The 20180-nt window shown below is 43.0% G+C and overlaps 1 protein-coding gene across 5 annotated transcripts in view; it reads right to left on the bottom strand.

Annotated features, from left to right (window-relative positions):
- The window catches only part of lrp8 (low density lipoprotein receptor-related protein 8, apolipoprotein e receptor), a 153389-nt gene extending 151688 nt beyond the window's left edge, over positions 1-1701 (bottom strand). For 4 of the 5 annotated variants that reach the window (XM_084011034.1, XM_084011030.1, XM_084011032.1 and 1 more), the window contains exons 1-2: positions 1496-1701; positions 435-572 (exon numbers count right to left, since the gene is read on the bottom strand). In XM_084011034.1, the coding sequence (XP_083867160.1) occupies positions 435-572; positions 1496-1562 (205 nt within the window). In that variant the 5' untranslated portion in view covers positions 1563-1701. Of the gene's footprint in view, positions 1-434; positions 573-1481 lie in introns of all 5 variants that reach the window. The other variant, XM_084011031.1, reaches the window with a different exon arrangement.
- Positions 1702-20180: the final 18479 nt, after the last annotated feature.

The following is a 20180-nucleotide window of genomic DNA, read 5'->3' as shown; positions in this document are numbered from 1 at the left end:
CAGCAGCGCTGACTTTATCGCCACAGTCACAGCAAGATAAGAGTAATCATGGTAATTTCATGAATTGGCCCTGCTCTGACCCAGAAGGGCCACAGCACTCCCTGTGCCAGAGGTTTTCTTAGGAAGTGAAATTAGTAAGAAATGTGTTAAATTCCTGTGGCCATGTGACCTGAACAATGATCCAGGATCAGCGTTTTGTCCACCGACGTCTAACAACTGAAAGGGAGATTCCAGAGGGGCCTCATGCAAAATGATAAGCAGCTTACTCTCGGTAGAACTTTGTGCATTCAAGAGTTACAACGTGGATTCAATCAGCTATCATGCAGCGTATACCTGTATTCGGTTATGTGCCAGCGCACACCAAACGGCACATTGCATAATCGCCATCAGATAATGGCCAAGTGACCACGTAGGAAGACTCTGGGGCTACTTACGACAGTTCTCCTCGTCGCTGCTGTCCGAGCAATCATCATCATCATCACATCTCCACAGGGTCGGGATGCACCTTCCGTTCTTGCACTGAAACTGCCCGGTCTCACACTCCGACTCAGAGTCCGACTCCGTATTAGTTCCTGTGTTGTCATTTAAAAAAATGAATTCAGTGAATGGACATTGTTGACATAAATGTCAGATTAACTAAATATATGAGATTTAAATGAAAAAAAAGTCACATAAGAATAAATCAATGTATAACCGTACACATGGCGGGGTATTATGAACACTGACAGAAAAGAGGCAGGGTGAGTATGAGACCAATGGCACAAGGGGGCTCGACTACCTGCTGTTTACATGGCTTCTTGTTTTTGAGGGGGCCTGGTATATAGCAACAATCTCCACTTTCTCGAAATAACCTCAATTAGATTAAATGCATACCATAACAAAGCATGTTATTCATTGGGTTATTGTAGGTTGTAAAGCAGTAGCTATAATTGCTCTAAATCAACAGTGGGTGGACTCCCTCTATTCATAATTATAGTAGTTTTTCTTTAATCTAACATCCATACAATATGAACTTTTCCTTCCCCGTTATATGCTTATATTTGGCTCTAGGGTCTCTGTATCGATAGGCTTTAGAGCGACCTGATGGCACTTCTACACAAAGGTCTGTTCGGTGCTTTTTGTTGCTGCAGCCAAAAAAAAAAAATTGATTTGCCTAAACACAGAAGCTCGCCGCCCCTCACATCACCACCCTTTACTCGCAACAACATCCGCCTACAGCCTTCTGACACGTGTTGGCGTTGTAGCCGGCCGCGCGGACCCTTTCTTCCGCGTATTGTCACCTCATGTCAACAGTGATCGCGTTCACCGCTCGCGCGGTGGCGACCCAGGTGTGTGTGAGGCGCGCGCGCGCGTTACGACAGAAGTCTTTGAAAAGGCTCGCGCGGAGGACGCGGTCTGGTGTTGAGAGAGACGCCGTTTTCCTCAGTAATAAGCAGCAGCGATGCCCCTCCGCGTCGCCCTCCGTGATGTGATGCGGTGACAAGTGTCTTCCTACCTTTAGCGCAGTGGAGCTCCGCGAGTAGCAAATGTAATAGCACGAGCTTCCCGACTTCTGTCCACATCTTTAGATCCTGGGGGGTCTGCGGTTGTGTTCATGCAAGTGAAAAACCAGTGAAGGATCCCCAACCTCTCACTCGCTCCCGTGTCGCTCTCTCTCTCTCTCACTCTCCCTCCCTGTGCTCCTGAGCGCGTGAATGTGCGGGATCAGACCCAGGCTCTCTCCTTTCTCTCGCTCTCTCTCGCTCTCTCTCTCTCTCTCTCTCTCTCTCTCTCTCTCTCTCTCTAGTCTGCCTCGGCTGCAATTTGAATCGGTGACGTTTATGGGCGGGATAGCCGGGGATTGTGCCTGCGGTTAATGTATTAGGTAGAGAAACTCCATCCAAACGGTTGTTAACCAGGGAACACAGATCTGCAGATACCGGTAACTGCTTCCCAAACTTCCCTCTGCTTCACCCAGCCTGTCAAAGACCTCAGCTTTGTTAAAGAAATATTACAACATTTTGGATAAAAACGTCACTTTCTCACCAAGAGATGGTTGAGATCAGTGCCCCTCTTCTGATCAGTTAGCTAGGTATTGTTAGCTAAACAAGTAGAGCTTATCTGTCTTTGTCCAAAGTAAAAAAAAAAAAAAAAAACATGCATCTAAAACTCACGAATTCATCTCATTTGTTAAATCCCTACAAACACTAACTAACAATGGGACCTTTGCTGGTTTCCTAGCAACCTTAAGGCAATGTGACTCCAGAAAATGACTACCAAACCAAGAAATAGTCCCGCACACAGCCCCCTGTAAAACCAAGTTGCACCTTGATTTATACAATTGATTAAACCAACGATATTTAACATGTTAATTGCTTTAGACGTGCCAGTGGGTAGACCTTTGGACAGAGTGAGGTTGGCTTTCCCCCGTGATCTCAGCCTTTATGCTAAGTTAAGCTGCACTAAATGTCTCCTAGTTGTAGCTTCATAATAGTTCATATTTAACTGACAGATACGAGAGTGGTGTATCAATCCATAACTCTTGGCAAGCTGACGAATAGTTTACCTTTAGTATATTGCCTGGAAATAAGGGGAAACAGTGAACCTGGCTCCATCCAAATTTAAAAATATAGCTTATCATTTAACATGTTACATCCCACTTGTTTAATGAAAATAAAAGAGTAAAATATGCCAATTTCTGATGGTTACCTGGCAACTGTACAGTGGCAACAAGAGTTCATCAAATCACTATGCCTGGAAAAGAAATAGATCTGCGCATAACTCCACCTTAATTTATGTACGGTAAGCTCAGCTAACCGTCTCCTGGCAGTAGCTCTATCTTCAACAGAAGATATTGGAGTATATTAATCTTCTCATCTCTCTCTCGTCAAGAAATTTAATAAACGTTTCTTCAAAAATATCAATTATGAAGTGAAATCTTCGATTATTATTATTATGTGTTTGTTGTCATGACTGGACCAGCTTGATCATGCATACAAAAATCTTCCATGTGCCACCAGATGGTACCACCTTAAAGTCTCTTTTTGGGCGAGTTGTGTAACAGTAATACTCTACATATATTCCATTTAATTGTCAGTAACATTAGACGTTTAAATCCCTAATCCAATCATACGTGTAAGTATTAACACCAGCACTGCTGCTCCCATGCTTCAGCATCCTTTGTATCTGTTGCTATGGGAATCAACATGAACCATTAGAGAAACAGGGGCACCATCAGTTATATAATGTTTCATCCACTTTTGGTTCGCAGTTGCCTCAAGCTGAAGCTATTTCATTTTTACCTTTGAACGGAAGGTAATTGAACCGTCGAGTGTGTGTAACGGTATTTAGATATAAACAAACGTAAGCACTACATGTGTCACACTCCATCTGCAATACGGGGCTGGATTTACTCTAGTTGGCTATAATAATCATAATCAGCCAATCACAGTCACCTGATGAAACAGAGTTGGAGGTATGTGCAGTGATATCTGCAGATATTGGCGGTGAAGTTACTGGACTTAGTCAAGAGCAGTGCCGTCGTATAGGGGGGAAAGGTGATGACAATTCTAAGGGCCCACAGCCCGCTAGGGCCCACACACAGCCCCCAGTAGGTGGCAATGAATGGGTAGAGGGGCCCACACCGATATTCTTTCAGGGGGCCCAGAATTCCTAGCAACTGCCCTGGTCAAGAGTATGGAGATAATTTGAACTGGCTGAAAAGTGTGTGCAGTGAAAGGGAACAGGCAGGTCTGTACTGCTGTACGTAGGCAGAGTTCAGTTTTGATTTGCTGCAGTTCAACATGGCTCATGTGCATGAAATGACTTTTAACACATGAATCAACACATGAATAATATATAAAACAACTGTATAAATAGAGGGGGAAAGAAACACAATTCTTGCCTCTTATACATTATTCAATAAAACGAGTGTGAATGAAACATTAAAAGGCTTGGCACAGGTGCAGAAAATGGTCATAATGAGTCTTTGCATCGTTTTCACAACGACTGCTGCCTGTTTGTTCTTGCAACATTTCCCTTCAGGGGAAAAGGAAACGTAACACGAGAGGAAAAGTTATTTTTCCTTTATCCCAGTTCACTCAAGATTATTGCTATAAATGACTTAAAAAATGCTGAGTATTATCAGGATCAAAATGTCTGTAGCGAATGTGAAATCTACTTTGTGAATACCTTATGATGAGGCATTACCACTTCTATTCAGTCAACTATCATATGAACTAGAAAAAAGACAAGAAAAATGTGCACAGCCGGTGTTACATATCTGTTTTTTTTTTTATTGTACATCTGTGAGCTGTGCGCAATATGTTCCATGTATGCACAACCATTGTACATGTATGGTATGTCATGTTTCATCCATCAGGCCCGGAGGATTACACCATGTGTGTTGTACCTACAGTGCAGTGCAGCCCTGCAGTCAGAATGTGCTCGGGGATGGGCATGAATTAGAGCAGAAGAGCAAGAACAAGTTTTCCTGTCCAGACTCTCTAGACGGCAGCCAGCAGCGATGCGCTGAAATATGTCATTGGATGGAATGGGCTAGCTGCATAACATGGCTTGCTGATTATAAATTATTACATATGGCTTATGGGAAACCCACTGTGACACTGCCATGTTTATGTACTGTGAGAGTTGGTCAGCTGTTCAGACAGTGAAGGAGTGCCTTAATTTACAATCCAATTTAAGTATAATTAACACATAGTGTATCATTACCATAGAATTTTATGTATTCAGAAGTATTCAGAATATTTTTATATGGACAATGTCTTATCTATGTAACGTGAAAGAAGCCACTGGTACTGATGAAGCTACAGGGCATTATCACTCTATTTTGCAGTTACCCTCAGCTCCATGTAGCTTTTCAGCATCTTTCAGTTGGTTATTTTGCAACTTCACTGGTTTTGGTTCACTATCACAGTTCTCAACAAGAGTCCATATCAGACGCTGCAGACTACAGACAGATAAACACAGTGGAGAGTTTCCCAGCAAACGAGTCACAACATTCCACTTTCATCAGGTGGTGATGTTCTTAGCGGCAGTGACAGAACTGGAGCAATTCTGACAAAAATGTGATAATCCACTTATTTATTCCTTCTTATGAGGCTGGAGCAGCACGTTTTTCCCAAAAATGTTTAGCATTTAGAAAATGACTATATCAAGGGACATCGATCTGAATGAAACTGCACATTCTTCACTCAGCTCCAATTTCTGGGTACCAACACCATGAGGTACAGCTCTGTTAGAGAAAGCGAATGTTAGAACGAATGTTATTGCACAGTGCCTGCTGCATGTTTTAGGCAAAATGTTGCTAACATGATAGCTAGGTGTTAATATGTTGATGCTGTGTTTATGCCCAAATAGCCATAAAAACATGCTATTTTTAATCAGTTCACAATGAAGCATTTCTGATTCACACCTCTGACTGGCTTCTTCTCTATAGTATAAGCAGCTGAGGCTCAGGCTAGTTTTAAGTAACAATGTTTATGTAATAAAACTGATGGCTATGATGTCGTATCACTCAATTATCCCAGGGAAGTGAGAGTTTCTATATGTTGAGGAAAAAAGCTTATAGTGGCAAATAAATCACAAATGAAAACCAGCCCCTCTTTCTAATTTCATGAAAACATTATCTCCTGTCGTTGGCTGCTTGAGTTACCATAGTGATACTATGTTAAAAGTTTTCTGAACTCCCAGAAGTGGAAAAAACCATGAATGCAACCCATTTTGCTGATTCATCAGTTAGGAAAAAGGTCCTCAGCAGTTCCACCAAATACAGAGAAAATAGGACAGAGAGGACATGTGTTGGTGTCATACTGCCACCACGTTTCTACACTCACATGCAACTCTTTCTGATTTTTTTTACCCCTGGGGGTCAATGCTGAAATTGTGTTCATCTTTCATCCCTGCACACACAGCTGGAGCACTGTCCTGCATTCATCTTTGCCGGGGGACAGTGAGTGGGTCTGACTGAGACCTACAGACCTTTAAGATGATTACTTTCCTCTTCTGTCTCTTTATCTCTCTCTCTCTCCACCGTGTCTGTAAACCAAGATTGTTTTCCTTCCCTCTTTTAATCTCTATCTCTGCCTTTTCTCCTCATGTTCTCTTCCTACCTTATCATCCCCCTCTTCCCTCCCTTCTTCCGTCCTCCGTCTTTCTTTCTCCCTGCCTCTCTAGCTCTTCTTCCCTCTCTCTCTGGCCCGAGACAGATAGCGCTGTCGAGAGAAGGCAGCAGAGCTGGTGGTCAGCAAATCTTCTGTCTTTCCTGCGGAGCGTCCCCGTGTGTGTGTGTGTGTGTGTGTGTGTGTGTGTGTGTGTGTGTGTGTGTGGCGCTGTGCTGGATACGGGACAGGAGAGTCATCCGCTTTCCTGTCACAGCTTGTGACCCAAAAACCATGAGTGAGGTCCGGTCGATTGCTGGCCAGGTGCCTGCTGCAGGGAGGGAGGCGATGGATGAGCTTTGGACACCGTTGCGTCATCAGACAATATGGCAGCAGAGGCAGGGCAGGGTTGGGAAGCTTACTGTCAAATGTACTCCATTACAGACGACGCATTACTGATTACAGAGTCATTTCAAATTCAAATGTGAATCTCATTTCATTCGTTTGATCAACCATGATCACTTTATGTTTCTTAAGTCCTGCATTGCCTCACTTTATTAACATGTGTGTGCTGTATTTCAGTCAATTTGTAGTCATCAGATTCCTTTACTGCGCTTGAGTAACGGCTGATTGAAACTGTTATCTTCAAAAAAATGTACTTTGACCCAGGAAGTAATAGTTACACCCAAATCCCTTATTCTGACTGCTTTATGTATTCAGAGAAATGTAAGCGCTGATCGATTCTTGACCTCAGCTGATGGATTGGACCCCTCCCTAGACAAAGCATCGTGACTGTGCATGTGCTGGTATGAAACTTCGACACACGATTCCACAGGTCTTCGCCCTTTTGTTTTGTTTTGAATCGGCTCACTATGATCTCCCATGTGATCTAATTCTCCTCCACGCATGGACTGAATGTCGGGGCGGTGAAAAAGTGTGGGTCAAGCTGCCAGGATGAGTAGGTCTGCTCAGTGAGAGCGGCCAGCCCACAGCTGGAGCTGTCAGAGCTAGTGTTTCAATCAAATGCTGAGGGGTCAGCAGCTGTACACACACACACGAGTGGGAGGGATATTTTCAAAATGTCTGCCACAGAATCGGTAAGAACTTTGCTGTCAGTGCCATTTGAAATTCGTGCAATGTCATCTTTAGATCTCTTTAGTTCATTTTTTAACAAATAAAGCTCAGTTTTTCAATTCATCAGGTTGTAGAAGCGTTTAATTGGCGCCTCCATTTCTTCCCAAACCTGTAATAGCTGATACTATGAGTGGGGTAAAACTAATTTCTGGCAGTGATCTGTTCTTTTAATGCATTTGGCATCTGCCAAATAATTAATGATCATGCATTTTCCATAGTTATTGTCTCTCAGTATCCCTCCCTGTGTTTGCTGCTGATGCCAAACCTTTATTTGCTTTCTTGTGCTTCACCTGTAGGCTAATAATATCTGCGGACCATCTCCCATCGTAGAACAGCATCCCATATCTTTCCACATAACACACCAATCCATAATTCAAAGGCAGAATTTATTTTTTCTCATGCTCTAGTAATCTGGTTTAATAATTTGGGATTACATAGCCTCAACTGCACACCAGCAATGGGATCAGCGCTCTGCCCATGAAATGCCCTCTGTTGTGTGGTACAAAGGGCATCTCAGTCGTCCATGTATTTGCAGTCTGGATAATCTCCTATTGGCTTTAGCACCAAAACGCAGCCGTGGTTTCATATCTGGGAGGCTTTGTTAACAGCTAATAGGGCTGTTTTGCTCCACCCCCCAGGCTGAGCTGTGACTTTGACGCAGAAAATTGAATCGGGAACAATCGTGGTGCGATGCAAACATAGGTTGTTGAAGGGACAGCCTGTAAATCATTTTAATTTACAACTTTACAACCAATTTCACGTTCATGAGACCTATCTATAAGGCATATTGAACACGCTTCATTAATGTTAAAATTGTTGTTAGGATGACAGAGAATGAGTTTTATTCTCCTCTATCTTTGTAGCATCGGAGCCAGTTTCACACTCAGGCTCCTGGTTGTTTGAATTAAAGAGGGACCGCTTCCGTTTTCCCTTTTGTCCCTTTGCCAGACGCCTCGGTGCGACTAGTTTTGTGCTCCCTCCCCAGTGCCATCAGTATTCCTCTGACATAACCTGCTCATCGGCTCCCAACCTACACGTTAGGATAAAGAGTGAGCTGCATTGCTTATTCAGATCGGACTGAATGGAGATAGAGGGAGGCAAAAAGGAAAGAGATAGATAGGTGGGAAAAGAGAGAGAAAGAGAGGGCGAATGAAGAAGGTAAGGCCTGGGTGAAGGTGAAAGGAGAAGAAGTCAGCCAGAAAGATGACACACAGGGATGAGGGCAGGCTCAGTCTGCCCTCATCCCTGTGAGTCCTCAGCGGCAAGATCCCCTGGGGGACAAGAGAGAGGGATGGAGAGATTGAATGGAGGGAGGTAAAACAAGAGGTCAGATCATTAGGCAGGCAGAGGTGAAAGGTCACAGCGAAGGGGAGTCTCGAAGCTGTGAAGGAGAGGAGAGGAGAGGAGAGGAGAGGAGAGGAGTCAGGAAGTGAGTCAAAAGTCCTCACAGCTTGAGCTGGCTTACCAAATATTGAATTGTACATCCTCATGTCATGTCTAACAGGACTTAAAAAGTCATAATCTTAGAGGTACAGCGGCGTGATTAGAAGACATGTAGACAAGTTGAAATCCAGAGTAGTATTCTGCTGACTGCTTGCATGACTCATGTTTTACTGAGGCACACAAGCCACAGGCATTTCCCATACTCAGTAAGCACTTTGAGTGACTTGGTGGTTGGTGAGTTCTCAGTAGACTAGAACAACGGCAATCGTATGCCAATTTCAATACTCAAAATGTAACTCAACTCAACTCACATTAGGATAACAGTACTAACATTAAATAGCTTTTATTACAAGCAGTGTTTTTACTTATGAACCTTTATTGGTTTCCAAGCATTCTAATTAACACGTACACCAGCAAATAAAGCCATTATTAGCTTTTGGTCTCTATAAGCACCACTGTGTCTATTTAAACGAATAAGGTCTTATTTCTGTTACACTGAACCTTGCTTGGTCAGCACTGCCGACTCTCTCTCACCTGCACTATTATTTCCCACAGGCCCGATCATTGTAATATCAGTACAAAATTTAAATCTGCTCATCTAAATGCAAATTATAAATGGCATTTCCAATTATTTTCCCGAACACGCTGTGTCTAATTTCCATGTACGCACATGCAACTTTGTTGTTTTCCATCCAAACAGGTACATTGATTTCATGAGGTAAATGTTCAACCCCAGGCTTTTCTCATCTTATGGGAAACTGTTTGTATTGATATTTCAGTTGCTCATGGGCATTTGAAAAACCCAAAATATAAAAAGATTCCTGTAAAATGTCCCCAACCTTTTCACTTCGTTGGAAGAACACAAAAGTAACAAAATCTTATTTCCCAGTAAATGTAGATGTTTTTTTAATAAGATATAGTTTGAAGGCTTTCTGCACTTAAAATGCACAATATCCCAAATGTCAAATGTTGACTCTTTCCATGGCACATCCTTGTGTCTGTATTTTGGATACCAGAGGGCTGAGACAGAGGCGGACATGCGGCAGAGGTCAGAAGTCATGACACCGAGAGGGCACATAGTGCCTCGGCCCACTAAAACACCAGGGACGTGCAATTACTTGCCATTCAGCAGGGATTTAATCGGAGAGCAGCAACAATGTTAATGAAGTGAGATGGGAAGTAGGCTATAGGGACGACCAGGCTTGTGTTCAGACAAGCATTTAAATGGAATTAAGAACAAGGGGATGAAGACGGAAAATTGAGATCAGGCCCTAATCCTTCTGTCCAAACAGTAAGCAGCATCAGGAGGAGAGCAATAAACAAGACTTAATAGTCTCTTTTCTCTCTATAGCAAAGTGAAAGAAGTGGTACTAGAAATTAAGCCTTGCTGTCTTGCTTGTAATGCTTTTCTGCCTCTCACTGAAGCTGAAAATGTCCTACATCAGCCTTGGACTCTTGAAACTTTTAATTGTTTATAATGGTATGTGGGGATCCCTTACTTCTTGATGCTCCTTTCCCTTTCTAACGTGTCACAAAACACTGAAATACATGGGGTGCTGTAGCTTTACATCTATCTCTGAACAACTTTGGGCTGCATGAGCTAGAAAGAGAAGGATGAGAGAGAAGAAGAGTGATAAATGTAGATCTGGAAGGGTCTCTGGTCGAACACATGCCATAGTGAAAGAGAGAGCTGCTGACTCAGCTGACTCCATGAAACTGAGTGATGTCATCTGTGTTAGGCAGGTGCATGTACTTCCTTACGTGCGAGTGTTTTGTTCCACTGAGGTGAGACGTGAAGCGTACATGGAGGCAGATTGATGGAGGTTTGTGTGAAAGTACGACTGTGTGTGTGCCAGGTATTTGCGATGCGGAGAGTGAGGCGTGTGCATTTTTTTTACGTGAGAAGCGGAAGATTGGGAGTTTCGGATGGGGAAAGACAAACTGAGCAAAACAGAAACAGGAGAGAGCAGCGAAGGGCCAGCAACACACACTGGTTTGGTTTTCTCGCGGGGGTAGGGGAGGCGGGGCGGTTTGCTTTGCTCTTGTACAACAACCTCCATGGGGGATTAAGTGGAAGGACTTAGACAGCGAGAACGGAGCTCTTGTCTGTTCTTCTGCTGAGTCCCTCCTATGCTCTATGATAGGGGTCAGCTTAGATCACCATGTGCTGGCCCGACAAGAGGCGATTAAAATAGGTCAAGTGAGGCTTTGGCAAGATGGCCTTTGTCAACCCTTAAACCTCGCCTGAATACCTTAAAGAAAGGAGATTGGCGGGAGAAGAATATAGAAAACACTTGTATGCTACAGCCAAACATGTTTTTAAGGACACCAGAACAGCACAGATGAAAAACAATGAAAAAACAACCAGATGTTGATCCTATTCTTTTGTGTCTGTTTTGTGGTACTTATAGCAGCGATCGCACATGTTGGCTTGTCCTTGCGTTAACAGTAATTTGAAGAGGAACTAGGAGAGAATCGTGGTTGGCTGACTTTAGTCATGAATTCGTCGCTGCGGGCTACCTAATAGCCCAACACACATCTGGCTCCGAACACAAGCGTATAACTCAAGCTCCCTTTTACCAGTTAAAACATAAAATGTACCCTACAACCAACACCATATGTCCAAGTTTCTTAAACGAATGGCCTGGAGCTGAAAAAGAAAACGGGTCAGAGGTGTAGCTTCTGGCTCTCCCACATGACAGGAAAGCCATTTGTTTCATTAGGTTGGTTCCCGGGATGACGGAGTCAATTTCATTTGGTTTAGGAAAAACTCCTGACCATATGTTGTTTGCACAGCGAAACCAAAAACACAAAGTATGGCAAGGTGTAGGGCAAGCTGCTGCTACCTGCTTGTGTTTTCCATCATAAATGGGTCTTGTCATATTAATTGCATTTCCAAAGACAATACGCAGCTTGCTCCCTGTAGCGGCACTTCATTTCCAACATCAATCATCACAGCAGGTGAGACGCATACATATTTCATCCCAGATCTAATAGCAATATAGCAATTAGCAGGAAAAGAATACAGAGATAATTTGAGTCTTGTTGAAATAGTGCAAAGAAAACCATTCTTACAACTTAACCTTGTGATCCTGGGAAACCTGGGCTTTGCAGTGATGTTCAGCTGGTTAATCTCGGGATCTTGACATTGTTGGAATTGATAGTTCCTTTCTATGTGAGAGGCTTTGCCCTCCTAACTTCCATTATCCTCTTAACTTCTCACCAGTTACTGTGGAACAGGTACTCCCAACCAGAGTGCCTGCAGGCTACTGAGCCATATGCTTAGTTCACATTTTCGACTCGCTCAGGTTTTAGAGCTTCACGACAAAAGCCCCCAGATCAGAAGCAAATCACGTCGGTCTGCAAATTGGCACTATGTGTGAATTGTTCAACGAGTCAAGAGACGTATAGCATGCTAAATATGTGGAGCTGCCAGGGCATCTGTTGATGAGCTATACAGCCAATGACAGCGTAAGACATGGGTAGAGGGGAAAACTGGCAAACACTAAAAGTCTTTACTGTATGTGTTGCATTCAAAACACGGAACAAAGTGGTTATTGCACCCAGAATAAACATGATTTACAGTATATCCATAAATAAATTGGATGTGTGGAAACAGGCTATTATGTAATTTCCAGCGTGTGTCTTCTTAAGTGTGTTTTCATGACAAAATGTAGCAGGGTTTATTTCCTGGTAAAATAACTTGTAGTGTGTGATCCCCTTTAAAAATGCATACTGTAATTAAAAAAAAATTTTTTTTTGTATCTTTCATAGATTCCTTTTGGGTTCATGCTTATAGTCTGGCACCTGGTTACTATACAGCAAAATGAAAAAATTCATTCAGAGCAAAGAGTCTTTGTCAACACAGAAATTGCCACCTCCACATAAGTGATGATTCAGAGGGATTATTTTCTGTGTTCTGATACTTTGTTGTGATTATGCCATGCTTTTATTGTGAAAGATTCCAGGCGGTCTATATATTTTGAGATCTATTCTGAGCAATCACTACTTGGTTGCGCTGCCTTGTATTTGTACGTGATTTATGGTTCAGAAACATAAGCTGGCACTGGTTGTCCTTGACGACCTGAGGGTCATTCTTCCACTCATCCATCTACCATCCATTCGTTCATTCATCTAATCAATCAATAAACCAACCATCCCAAACAGCAGAGTTCATATATGTGATGATCAATACAAAAAAGTATTGATAGAATATTATTATTATTACCCATATTCATCCAAAGTTTACAAAAAATGTTTACATGACTCCTCGTATGCGCTTTGAGTTCTTTGGGGAAAGCCCCGCTTGTTATCACTCTGCAGCTGTTTGTATTTCCATCAAATGTGCCTCTATGCATATTGACTGATGGACTGCAGCACTGGGATGTGTTTGACTTTGTCATGATAATGGACCAGCTCAGTGAGCATCCAGGAAGTGTTTGCTGAGATTAATAGAAAGACTGTGACAATTTTAGGGCCTCCGTGGAATTGCAGATGACAGACAGGGCAGAGCAGAGACAGATTTAGAGATTTACTGCCACATGCAAGTCAGTCATGCTGTTCCTCACGCTCAGAGGTGAGGCACAATCTTCTTAAATAAGAGAGTGTTTTACTGCAAAAAATAAAGCGGGGAATAAATCATGCGAAAGATCACGGATTAACTACCAATACAGTTTTTTTCATGCAGAAGTAGTCTGGGCTATCATCTTGCAATTAATTACGTTGTCCAGTATCAGCATATTGGCCTTGTGGGATTCTTCTTTAAAGACAATACTCAATAACTGAATGGCAGGTCAAGCATGATGCTGGTGTGGGCATGAATGGAGGGTATAGGTATAGAAAACACAGAGATCTCTGACAAGAGTTGCTTTACTGTTAATAATGTATGTGTAACATACAACCTGTTATGTTGGGGTCTCTCTCTCTCTCTCTCTCTCTCTCTCTCTCTCTCTCTCTCTCTCTCTCTCTCTCTCTCTCTCTCTCTCTCTCTCTCTCTCTCTCTCTATCAGTAATGATAACAAACCTGCCAGACAACTGTTCCAGCATCCATCAGGCTTATCACCTGTTGAAAGTCTCACAAACAGAAATCTGCTGGGCATATGAACACACACACACGCACACACACACACACACACACACACACACACACACACACACACACACACACACACACACACTGAACATGTCTTACACATCACACTGCTCCCTGTCCTCCTCCAGCTCCTTTTATAACCCTCCTGTTCATGCAGAAGAGGCGCCGCTTCCAAATGATGTCACTCACAGTTCCAGCCAACTCTGCCCATGTCACTGCTAAATCCCACTTGACAGAGGCTTTGTCTTTAGTTTGAAGCTCCCGAGTAAATAGGCAGCAGAACTGAGTGTGAGCGAGAGAGAGGAGAGAGGGAGAGAGGGAAAGACGGACAGAGTTTAATGGGTGCACAAAGATGGTTTCTCAAAACAGTCCCAACAACTTGCTCGGCTTCAAATTTAGATATTTTTTTAATAACAGGCCAGCCAGCATTACTGCAATCTAAATTTGCGTCATCCAGTGGGTTAGGACAGCACACAACAACCTCATTATCATTTTCCCAACTGTCCAAACAGATTAAGTTGGGTTTATTACAGTCCAACCTTCACAGGATTATTCCTAACTGAAGGACAAAGAGTTTTCTGACAGGGACACATTTGCACATGCAGAGAGTAAGACCACCAATTTTTGTTAGAATCGCCTGCATTTCGGGGGTTGGATGAAGATTTTCAACCAGAAAAATTCTTTGAAAGAGCATGCACAAAGCTCTGGCTGCATGAATCCACAGAGCTTTTACTACTAAAGACATCAGGGCTACTAGATTCTCCAGACAGACCATGACATCCAGCTTCAGTCTAAATAGAATCAGTACACGTGTCTATAAATAGCAGCATCACCTAGAAGTCTATACAGCACAGATGTCAGATGTGCCCGCATGTGTATCTCTACTGAGCATCAGATTGAAATAGGGCAATGTTTCCGCTGGTTCAAACAACGGTATTTACTGTACAGGTGTATGTGTGCATACCGGATAATTGGAGAGGTAGAGGAGGAGATATAGTGATATACAGACATACTGCAACGAGGGAGACACTGGCAGCTTGGTTCAGTAAATAATGAGGTCGTATAATGAGGAAAAATCCATGACTGGGTGCACCGAAATGCAATAATTTGCAATGACCCGGTCAACCAAGCAGTGTCTAACTGCCAGCTCCTGATAATGTCCTTGATTAAATTATCAGCATCATTATCATCACTACCTGTTGATTCTCAGAGAGAAAGTTTCACGTATTCTTGATCTCTGTGAACATATACACTGAGTGGCCAGAAGAAAAAAAACAGAGAAATGATGCAACAGCGCTGCAATAAATGCTACCTTACGTGCATAGACTGCTAATTTGGAAGTTTTGTGTTGACTCCATTCTGTCGTGAATTTTGAGGTTGTACTTTGAAGGCGTTTCTAATAATTTGTCCAACCTAATTATATTAATGGAGTGAAAATAATATATTAACAATACCAGCAGATATGAAGAGAGGTCAACACCTACAACAACAATTCACACAGAATAACATACAGTACAGATAGCTAGCACAGTCTGAAGCACACAGCTGTGCAAAGCACTGTGTCGGCACTTTATTTGGTAACACTGAAATGCAAATAGTTTAATAGACAGTAGACAGCAGGCTTTTAAGCACAGGCACAAACCTGACTTATTTTGAGCCGAGCTTATGTGTGTATTTTTTTCCTTCGCCACTCTCTGGTGGCAATTTGTGCTGATTAGTGGTTTTATAGTGATATTTACTTTTTATGGGTGATGTGCGGAAGCAGGACGTTTATACTCCTGAGGGGAGCAGCGTGGCACCTGTAGCACAGTGGGATCTATAATGTGCCTCCATCAGTCGCTCTAAACCTCTTCTTCCTGCTTTATTTATCTATACCTCAATAAATCTGTACCCTGTAATGAGACTTTAAAGGGAAAAAAAAAAATGAGAATCAGGTGAGAAATCACTGAAAATAATACCAAGGGATTTCCATGGTCCTCTGCTCCACATAGTTGATAAAGCAGCATTTAATCTGTCTCTGTCACACTTTGTTTTGGCCTCAACTTGCCTGAACTGAGTCATATAAAGCTGCTTTAACAGATATATGGCCCAGATATCGCTCCAGCTGCATATTACGGCATGTCCTGCTTATGTATCTTCATTATGCTGCTGTTTGTTTTGGTTTTTTAGTATGTTGTGAACACTAGCTGCTTTACTGAATGGGTTGCATGACACGTTGAACCTCAGTACAGTAGGTTCTGGGTGCAGAATTGGAGTTTTATTAGATTTAAACAGTATCTCCTTCTTCTTCTCATTTTATTATTAGTGCTGCTTATTCATCTTGACAATATCTCACTTATTTGAATCTGACAGCACTAAGCAGAGGCAATGGGGAAAACGGATGTGGAGGAGAGGGAAGGAAATTGGGAGGGGTGCAATTGCATTGAGGGTGTGTGTGGGGGGGGGGGGGGGGGGGGGGGGAGCAATGGTCCTCCTTTCTGAGCCACCTGCAGTGTTGATTGGAGTCCTGTTGAGACAGGGTCACAGGATGGCATCAGGTTGCCATGGGCAAGCAGGGCAGATCCACTAATGAGACAGATGTGAAAAGGGGAGAGGGTAAAGAGAGGGAAAGGAAAAGGCAGACAAACAGGGAGGGAAACAGCCAGATGTTGCAAAAGTGGAACAAAATAGTGAAAGAACTAAAGGAGTGGAGCAGGAGGTGGTAGACAGAAAGACAGACTGCTATCCATAGCCACAGCCAGCTGCTTAAAACCAGAGCAACATTTTGGGGCTTGGCCGCATGGCCCCTCACTAAGTCATCTCAGCTCTCCAATGCTAGGAAAGAGGAAACTGTGAAGTGTGGACTGAAGGGATGGATCCATCTCGGCGTGGCTGTGCCTGCTGCCATGGACTACTACTGTTGATACTATTGCTTCTGTTAATACCATCACTACTGTTAATGCTACTACTACCATACTACCAACACCAAATGCAGTTGGAACCCAAGTACCTGGGCTGCACGAGATTTCTGCCTAAAAGCCTATTAAGGCAGTTTTTTCTCGCCACTGTCGCTGTAACGCTTGCCCCTGGGTGATGTTGGGAATTTGAAATTGTGTTGACTCTTGAAATTTTGAGCGTATTCTAGTCCTGCTCAATGAGTTAAGTGTCCTGAGATGACTTCTGTTGTGATTTGACACTATAAATAAAATTGAATTGAATTGAATTGAAGTCACAGATCAGGGCGGGTGCTTAAATTCACCCCGATAGCTTGTAGATTTGCCATTGCCATTCTTGTCTGTCAAAGACATGCGCAATTTGCATGGATCTTTAACCATTTGTATTTTAGCCCATTTCACATTTAAACATTTAATTCTCAGTCTGCCTCTGTATCCTTCTCTGAAGGGGGGGGGGCTCATCATGTGTTGGGATTTAGCACTGAGCCAGGGCACCGTTCCAGGCGTCCACCCTCACGCTCTCTCCTAGCCCCAATCCCACCGCTACATCACCGGAACATCAGCCCCAGAATTGAAGCTTAATAATGTGACATCTGACTCAATCTACTTTTACTCATATTTGTGACCCGCCACGGCAAAACCAGCAACAAGTCGGGCGGGACGAATTTGCGTAAACGACGAAATAAGCTTTTTTTTTCCAAATTAGTGATTTTCGTTTTTTTGCAGAATATGCAAGTTGAGATCATGAAGAAGCCACTCCATGTTTCAGATAACAGTATTGGTTGCCTTAAAAGTATACATATTGTATTTGTAGTTTCGTAAAAAATCTGCGTTGTCTGTGCCTATGCTGGGGCGGGTACCGCGATGCTGTTCATTTCCATACTGATCACTGTTGGCCATTCATGCGCTGTTGTTATTTTTTCGGCCAATCAGCTGCACGTTAGAAGCGAAACACATTGCTAATTATACAGCACCCCTGTCCCTAGCAGCGGAGGAGCTGAAGCGGAAGATATCAGATGCTATATCTACGGTTAGGCTACATTTCAACGGGATAAAGACAGCAAAATGGAGAATGTAACTTTGACTGCAAATGCTACGGAAGAAGAAAGGAGAACTCTCTCCTTGGAAGACATTCATGTAGCGACAAACTTTCTCAAGAGCTTACGTACAGCATACGGATGGATTCTTTAGCTGCCGAAAGAGAGCAAACGGACGTACAGTCGTTACGTCGGAGATAACTTCATCCACCAAAAAGCCGCAGACGAAAAGGAAGTGTGCCCAGACCTCTTATTTCATTGGAGCCAACGAAGTCTGCAGGGATACCTTTCAGTTTCTTAGTGGGTGAGTTTCCGTTAACATCCAAGTTATCTACTTAATTTAGCTAGCTAAGCTAGCTCAGTACGTTTTCAAAGTATATGCACATCGAAACTAAGCTGTAATGGGAGGTTTTTGGCTCGTAATGTGGGCATCTGATTTAACAGTAAGGTGCCAATGGGGCCTGTTGGCATTGCTTGAATTGACTACATTTACATTTACATTTAAATACTAGTTGCTAAATCATTAGCATTGGTACTTAGATGGTGCCTGTTAGCATGACACATGATGTGAAACTTCTTTGTTTTCCTTTTCAGAATTGGCAAAGACACCCTGACTGATAAAATCAAACACTGTGAGGAGAATGGGCCTGGACTAAATTCACTTAATTCTAGTACTGACTGTACTGTAGGATTTTTTTCCCTCCAATGTTTACATTGTACACTTTAAGCATTTCCATTTCAATAAAGTATACCTTCTAATTCTGATCAGTCCAGTAAATTGCTTAGGGAAAATAACACTACATCAACATTATCTACATGATAACTGCTTTTGATAACCATTGTTCAAATCACTACAATACTTTCTGCCCTGCAGGCTAAACGAATACCAGATATCAGTGACATCTGTAGGGGGGAGGGCTTATCTGAATGAGATGCAAATGAGCACCATTGTGTTTCCTTTCTGGCCAGGTGAGGTGAGGTGAGATTTGCAAATCTTTCAGGCCTGTTTTCTCAGTGAACGGTTTTCAGAGAAGCATACATTCAAATGGCCACAACTTCTTCAAATATTATCATATTATAATATATGATTTCCATGTGTTAGACATCATTGGAAAACTACACTTTCAGAATCTGTGAATAACTCAAAATGCCCCGAGGCCAACTTGTTCCTGGTTTTGCCGTGGCTGGTCACATTTGACCTCAGCATCTGTAAACATGGTGGCTCACTATAACTTCCACACTTTGTTTATATACAATTAAAGTGGTGGTGGTGATATAATTTACCATGCACTGTTCCTATTATCTAAAAAAAGTAGATCCCCACTAGCCCATGAGTGGTCTTGTGTTTCCATTTCACACTCAGTTCCTCTACCAGAGGCCTGAGGGTTCTGCACAGTATCTTAGCTGTTCCTAAGACTGTATTCTTCTGGACAGAGATCTCAGATGTTGTACTGGAATCAGCTGGAGCCACTGTCCCAGTTTACTCCAATTACCACCGGTGCCACTGATTACTCTCCACATCTTTTCTAGCCATCACCAATTTATCAGTCTGAATCTGGAAGTGCCACAGAATCTTAGCTTTTGAACTCAGGGCTTCCAGCCCATAATGTTCAGCACGGATATTCCTGTACACTCTGCCAGCCACTTGGTTGTGGTGCTCCATGTATGCCGTACCTGCCTGCATCTTACACCCTGCTGTTATGTGCTGGACTTTCTTAGGGGCATCTCTGCAAAGCCTGCACCTGGGTTCCTGTCTGGTGTGATAGACCCTGACCTTTATTGATCTCGTGCAGAGTGTCTGTTCTTGGGCTTGCATAGTGCTTCTGTGTTGTCATTCAGACCAACCTTTTCTAGCCACTTGTATGATTTGTCCTTATCAGGCACTTCTTTGATGTAGTACATCAGTGGCTTCTATCTCTTCCGTGGGCCTGGTTATTATACCAGTGGGGATCTGATGACTGGCATTGTATACGTGTTGATTGTGACACTCATTCCTTGCAGCTTGATGTCATCCATGTAGACGATTTAATTGATACTGGATACTCGAAACCAGGAATCGTAGCAGCTCTTAGCAATGATCTGGCTGAGCGGGTTCAGGCCTATACAGAGCAACAGCGGGAACAGAGCATGTCTATGCAATTGATGGTAACTTGCACAATATGCTTTGAGTTGGCCTCTAGAGTTATCTTCCACAGCCCCCCTGAGTTCTTGATTAGTGTCTTGTTGATGTTGTGCATTGAGTCATAGGTTTTCTTTTTATCAATCCAGGCCATGCACAGGTTGCAACTTAGCCTGACAGGAGTTTCCATGTTGCGCAGAGGCAGGTTATTGGCTGGTGGTTGGAAAGATTTACTCCCTTCTGAGGGTCCTTCATGAGCAGGACTGTCCGGCTTTGGGTTAACCCCTCTGGGTGGGTCCCATCCATCAGCAGCTGGTATAATTA

This window comes from Eutrigla gurnardus (assembly GCF_963514095.1).
Source record: "Eutrigla gurnardus genome assembly, chromosome: 6".
Taxonomy (NCBI): Eukaryota; Metazoa; Chordata; class Actinopteri; order Perciformes; family Triglidae; genus Eutrigla; species Eutrigla gurnardus.
The sequence above is the reverse complement of the archived record's forward strand: the minus strand, read 5'-3'. Positions and strand labels throughout refer to the sequence as shown.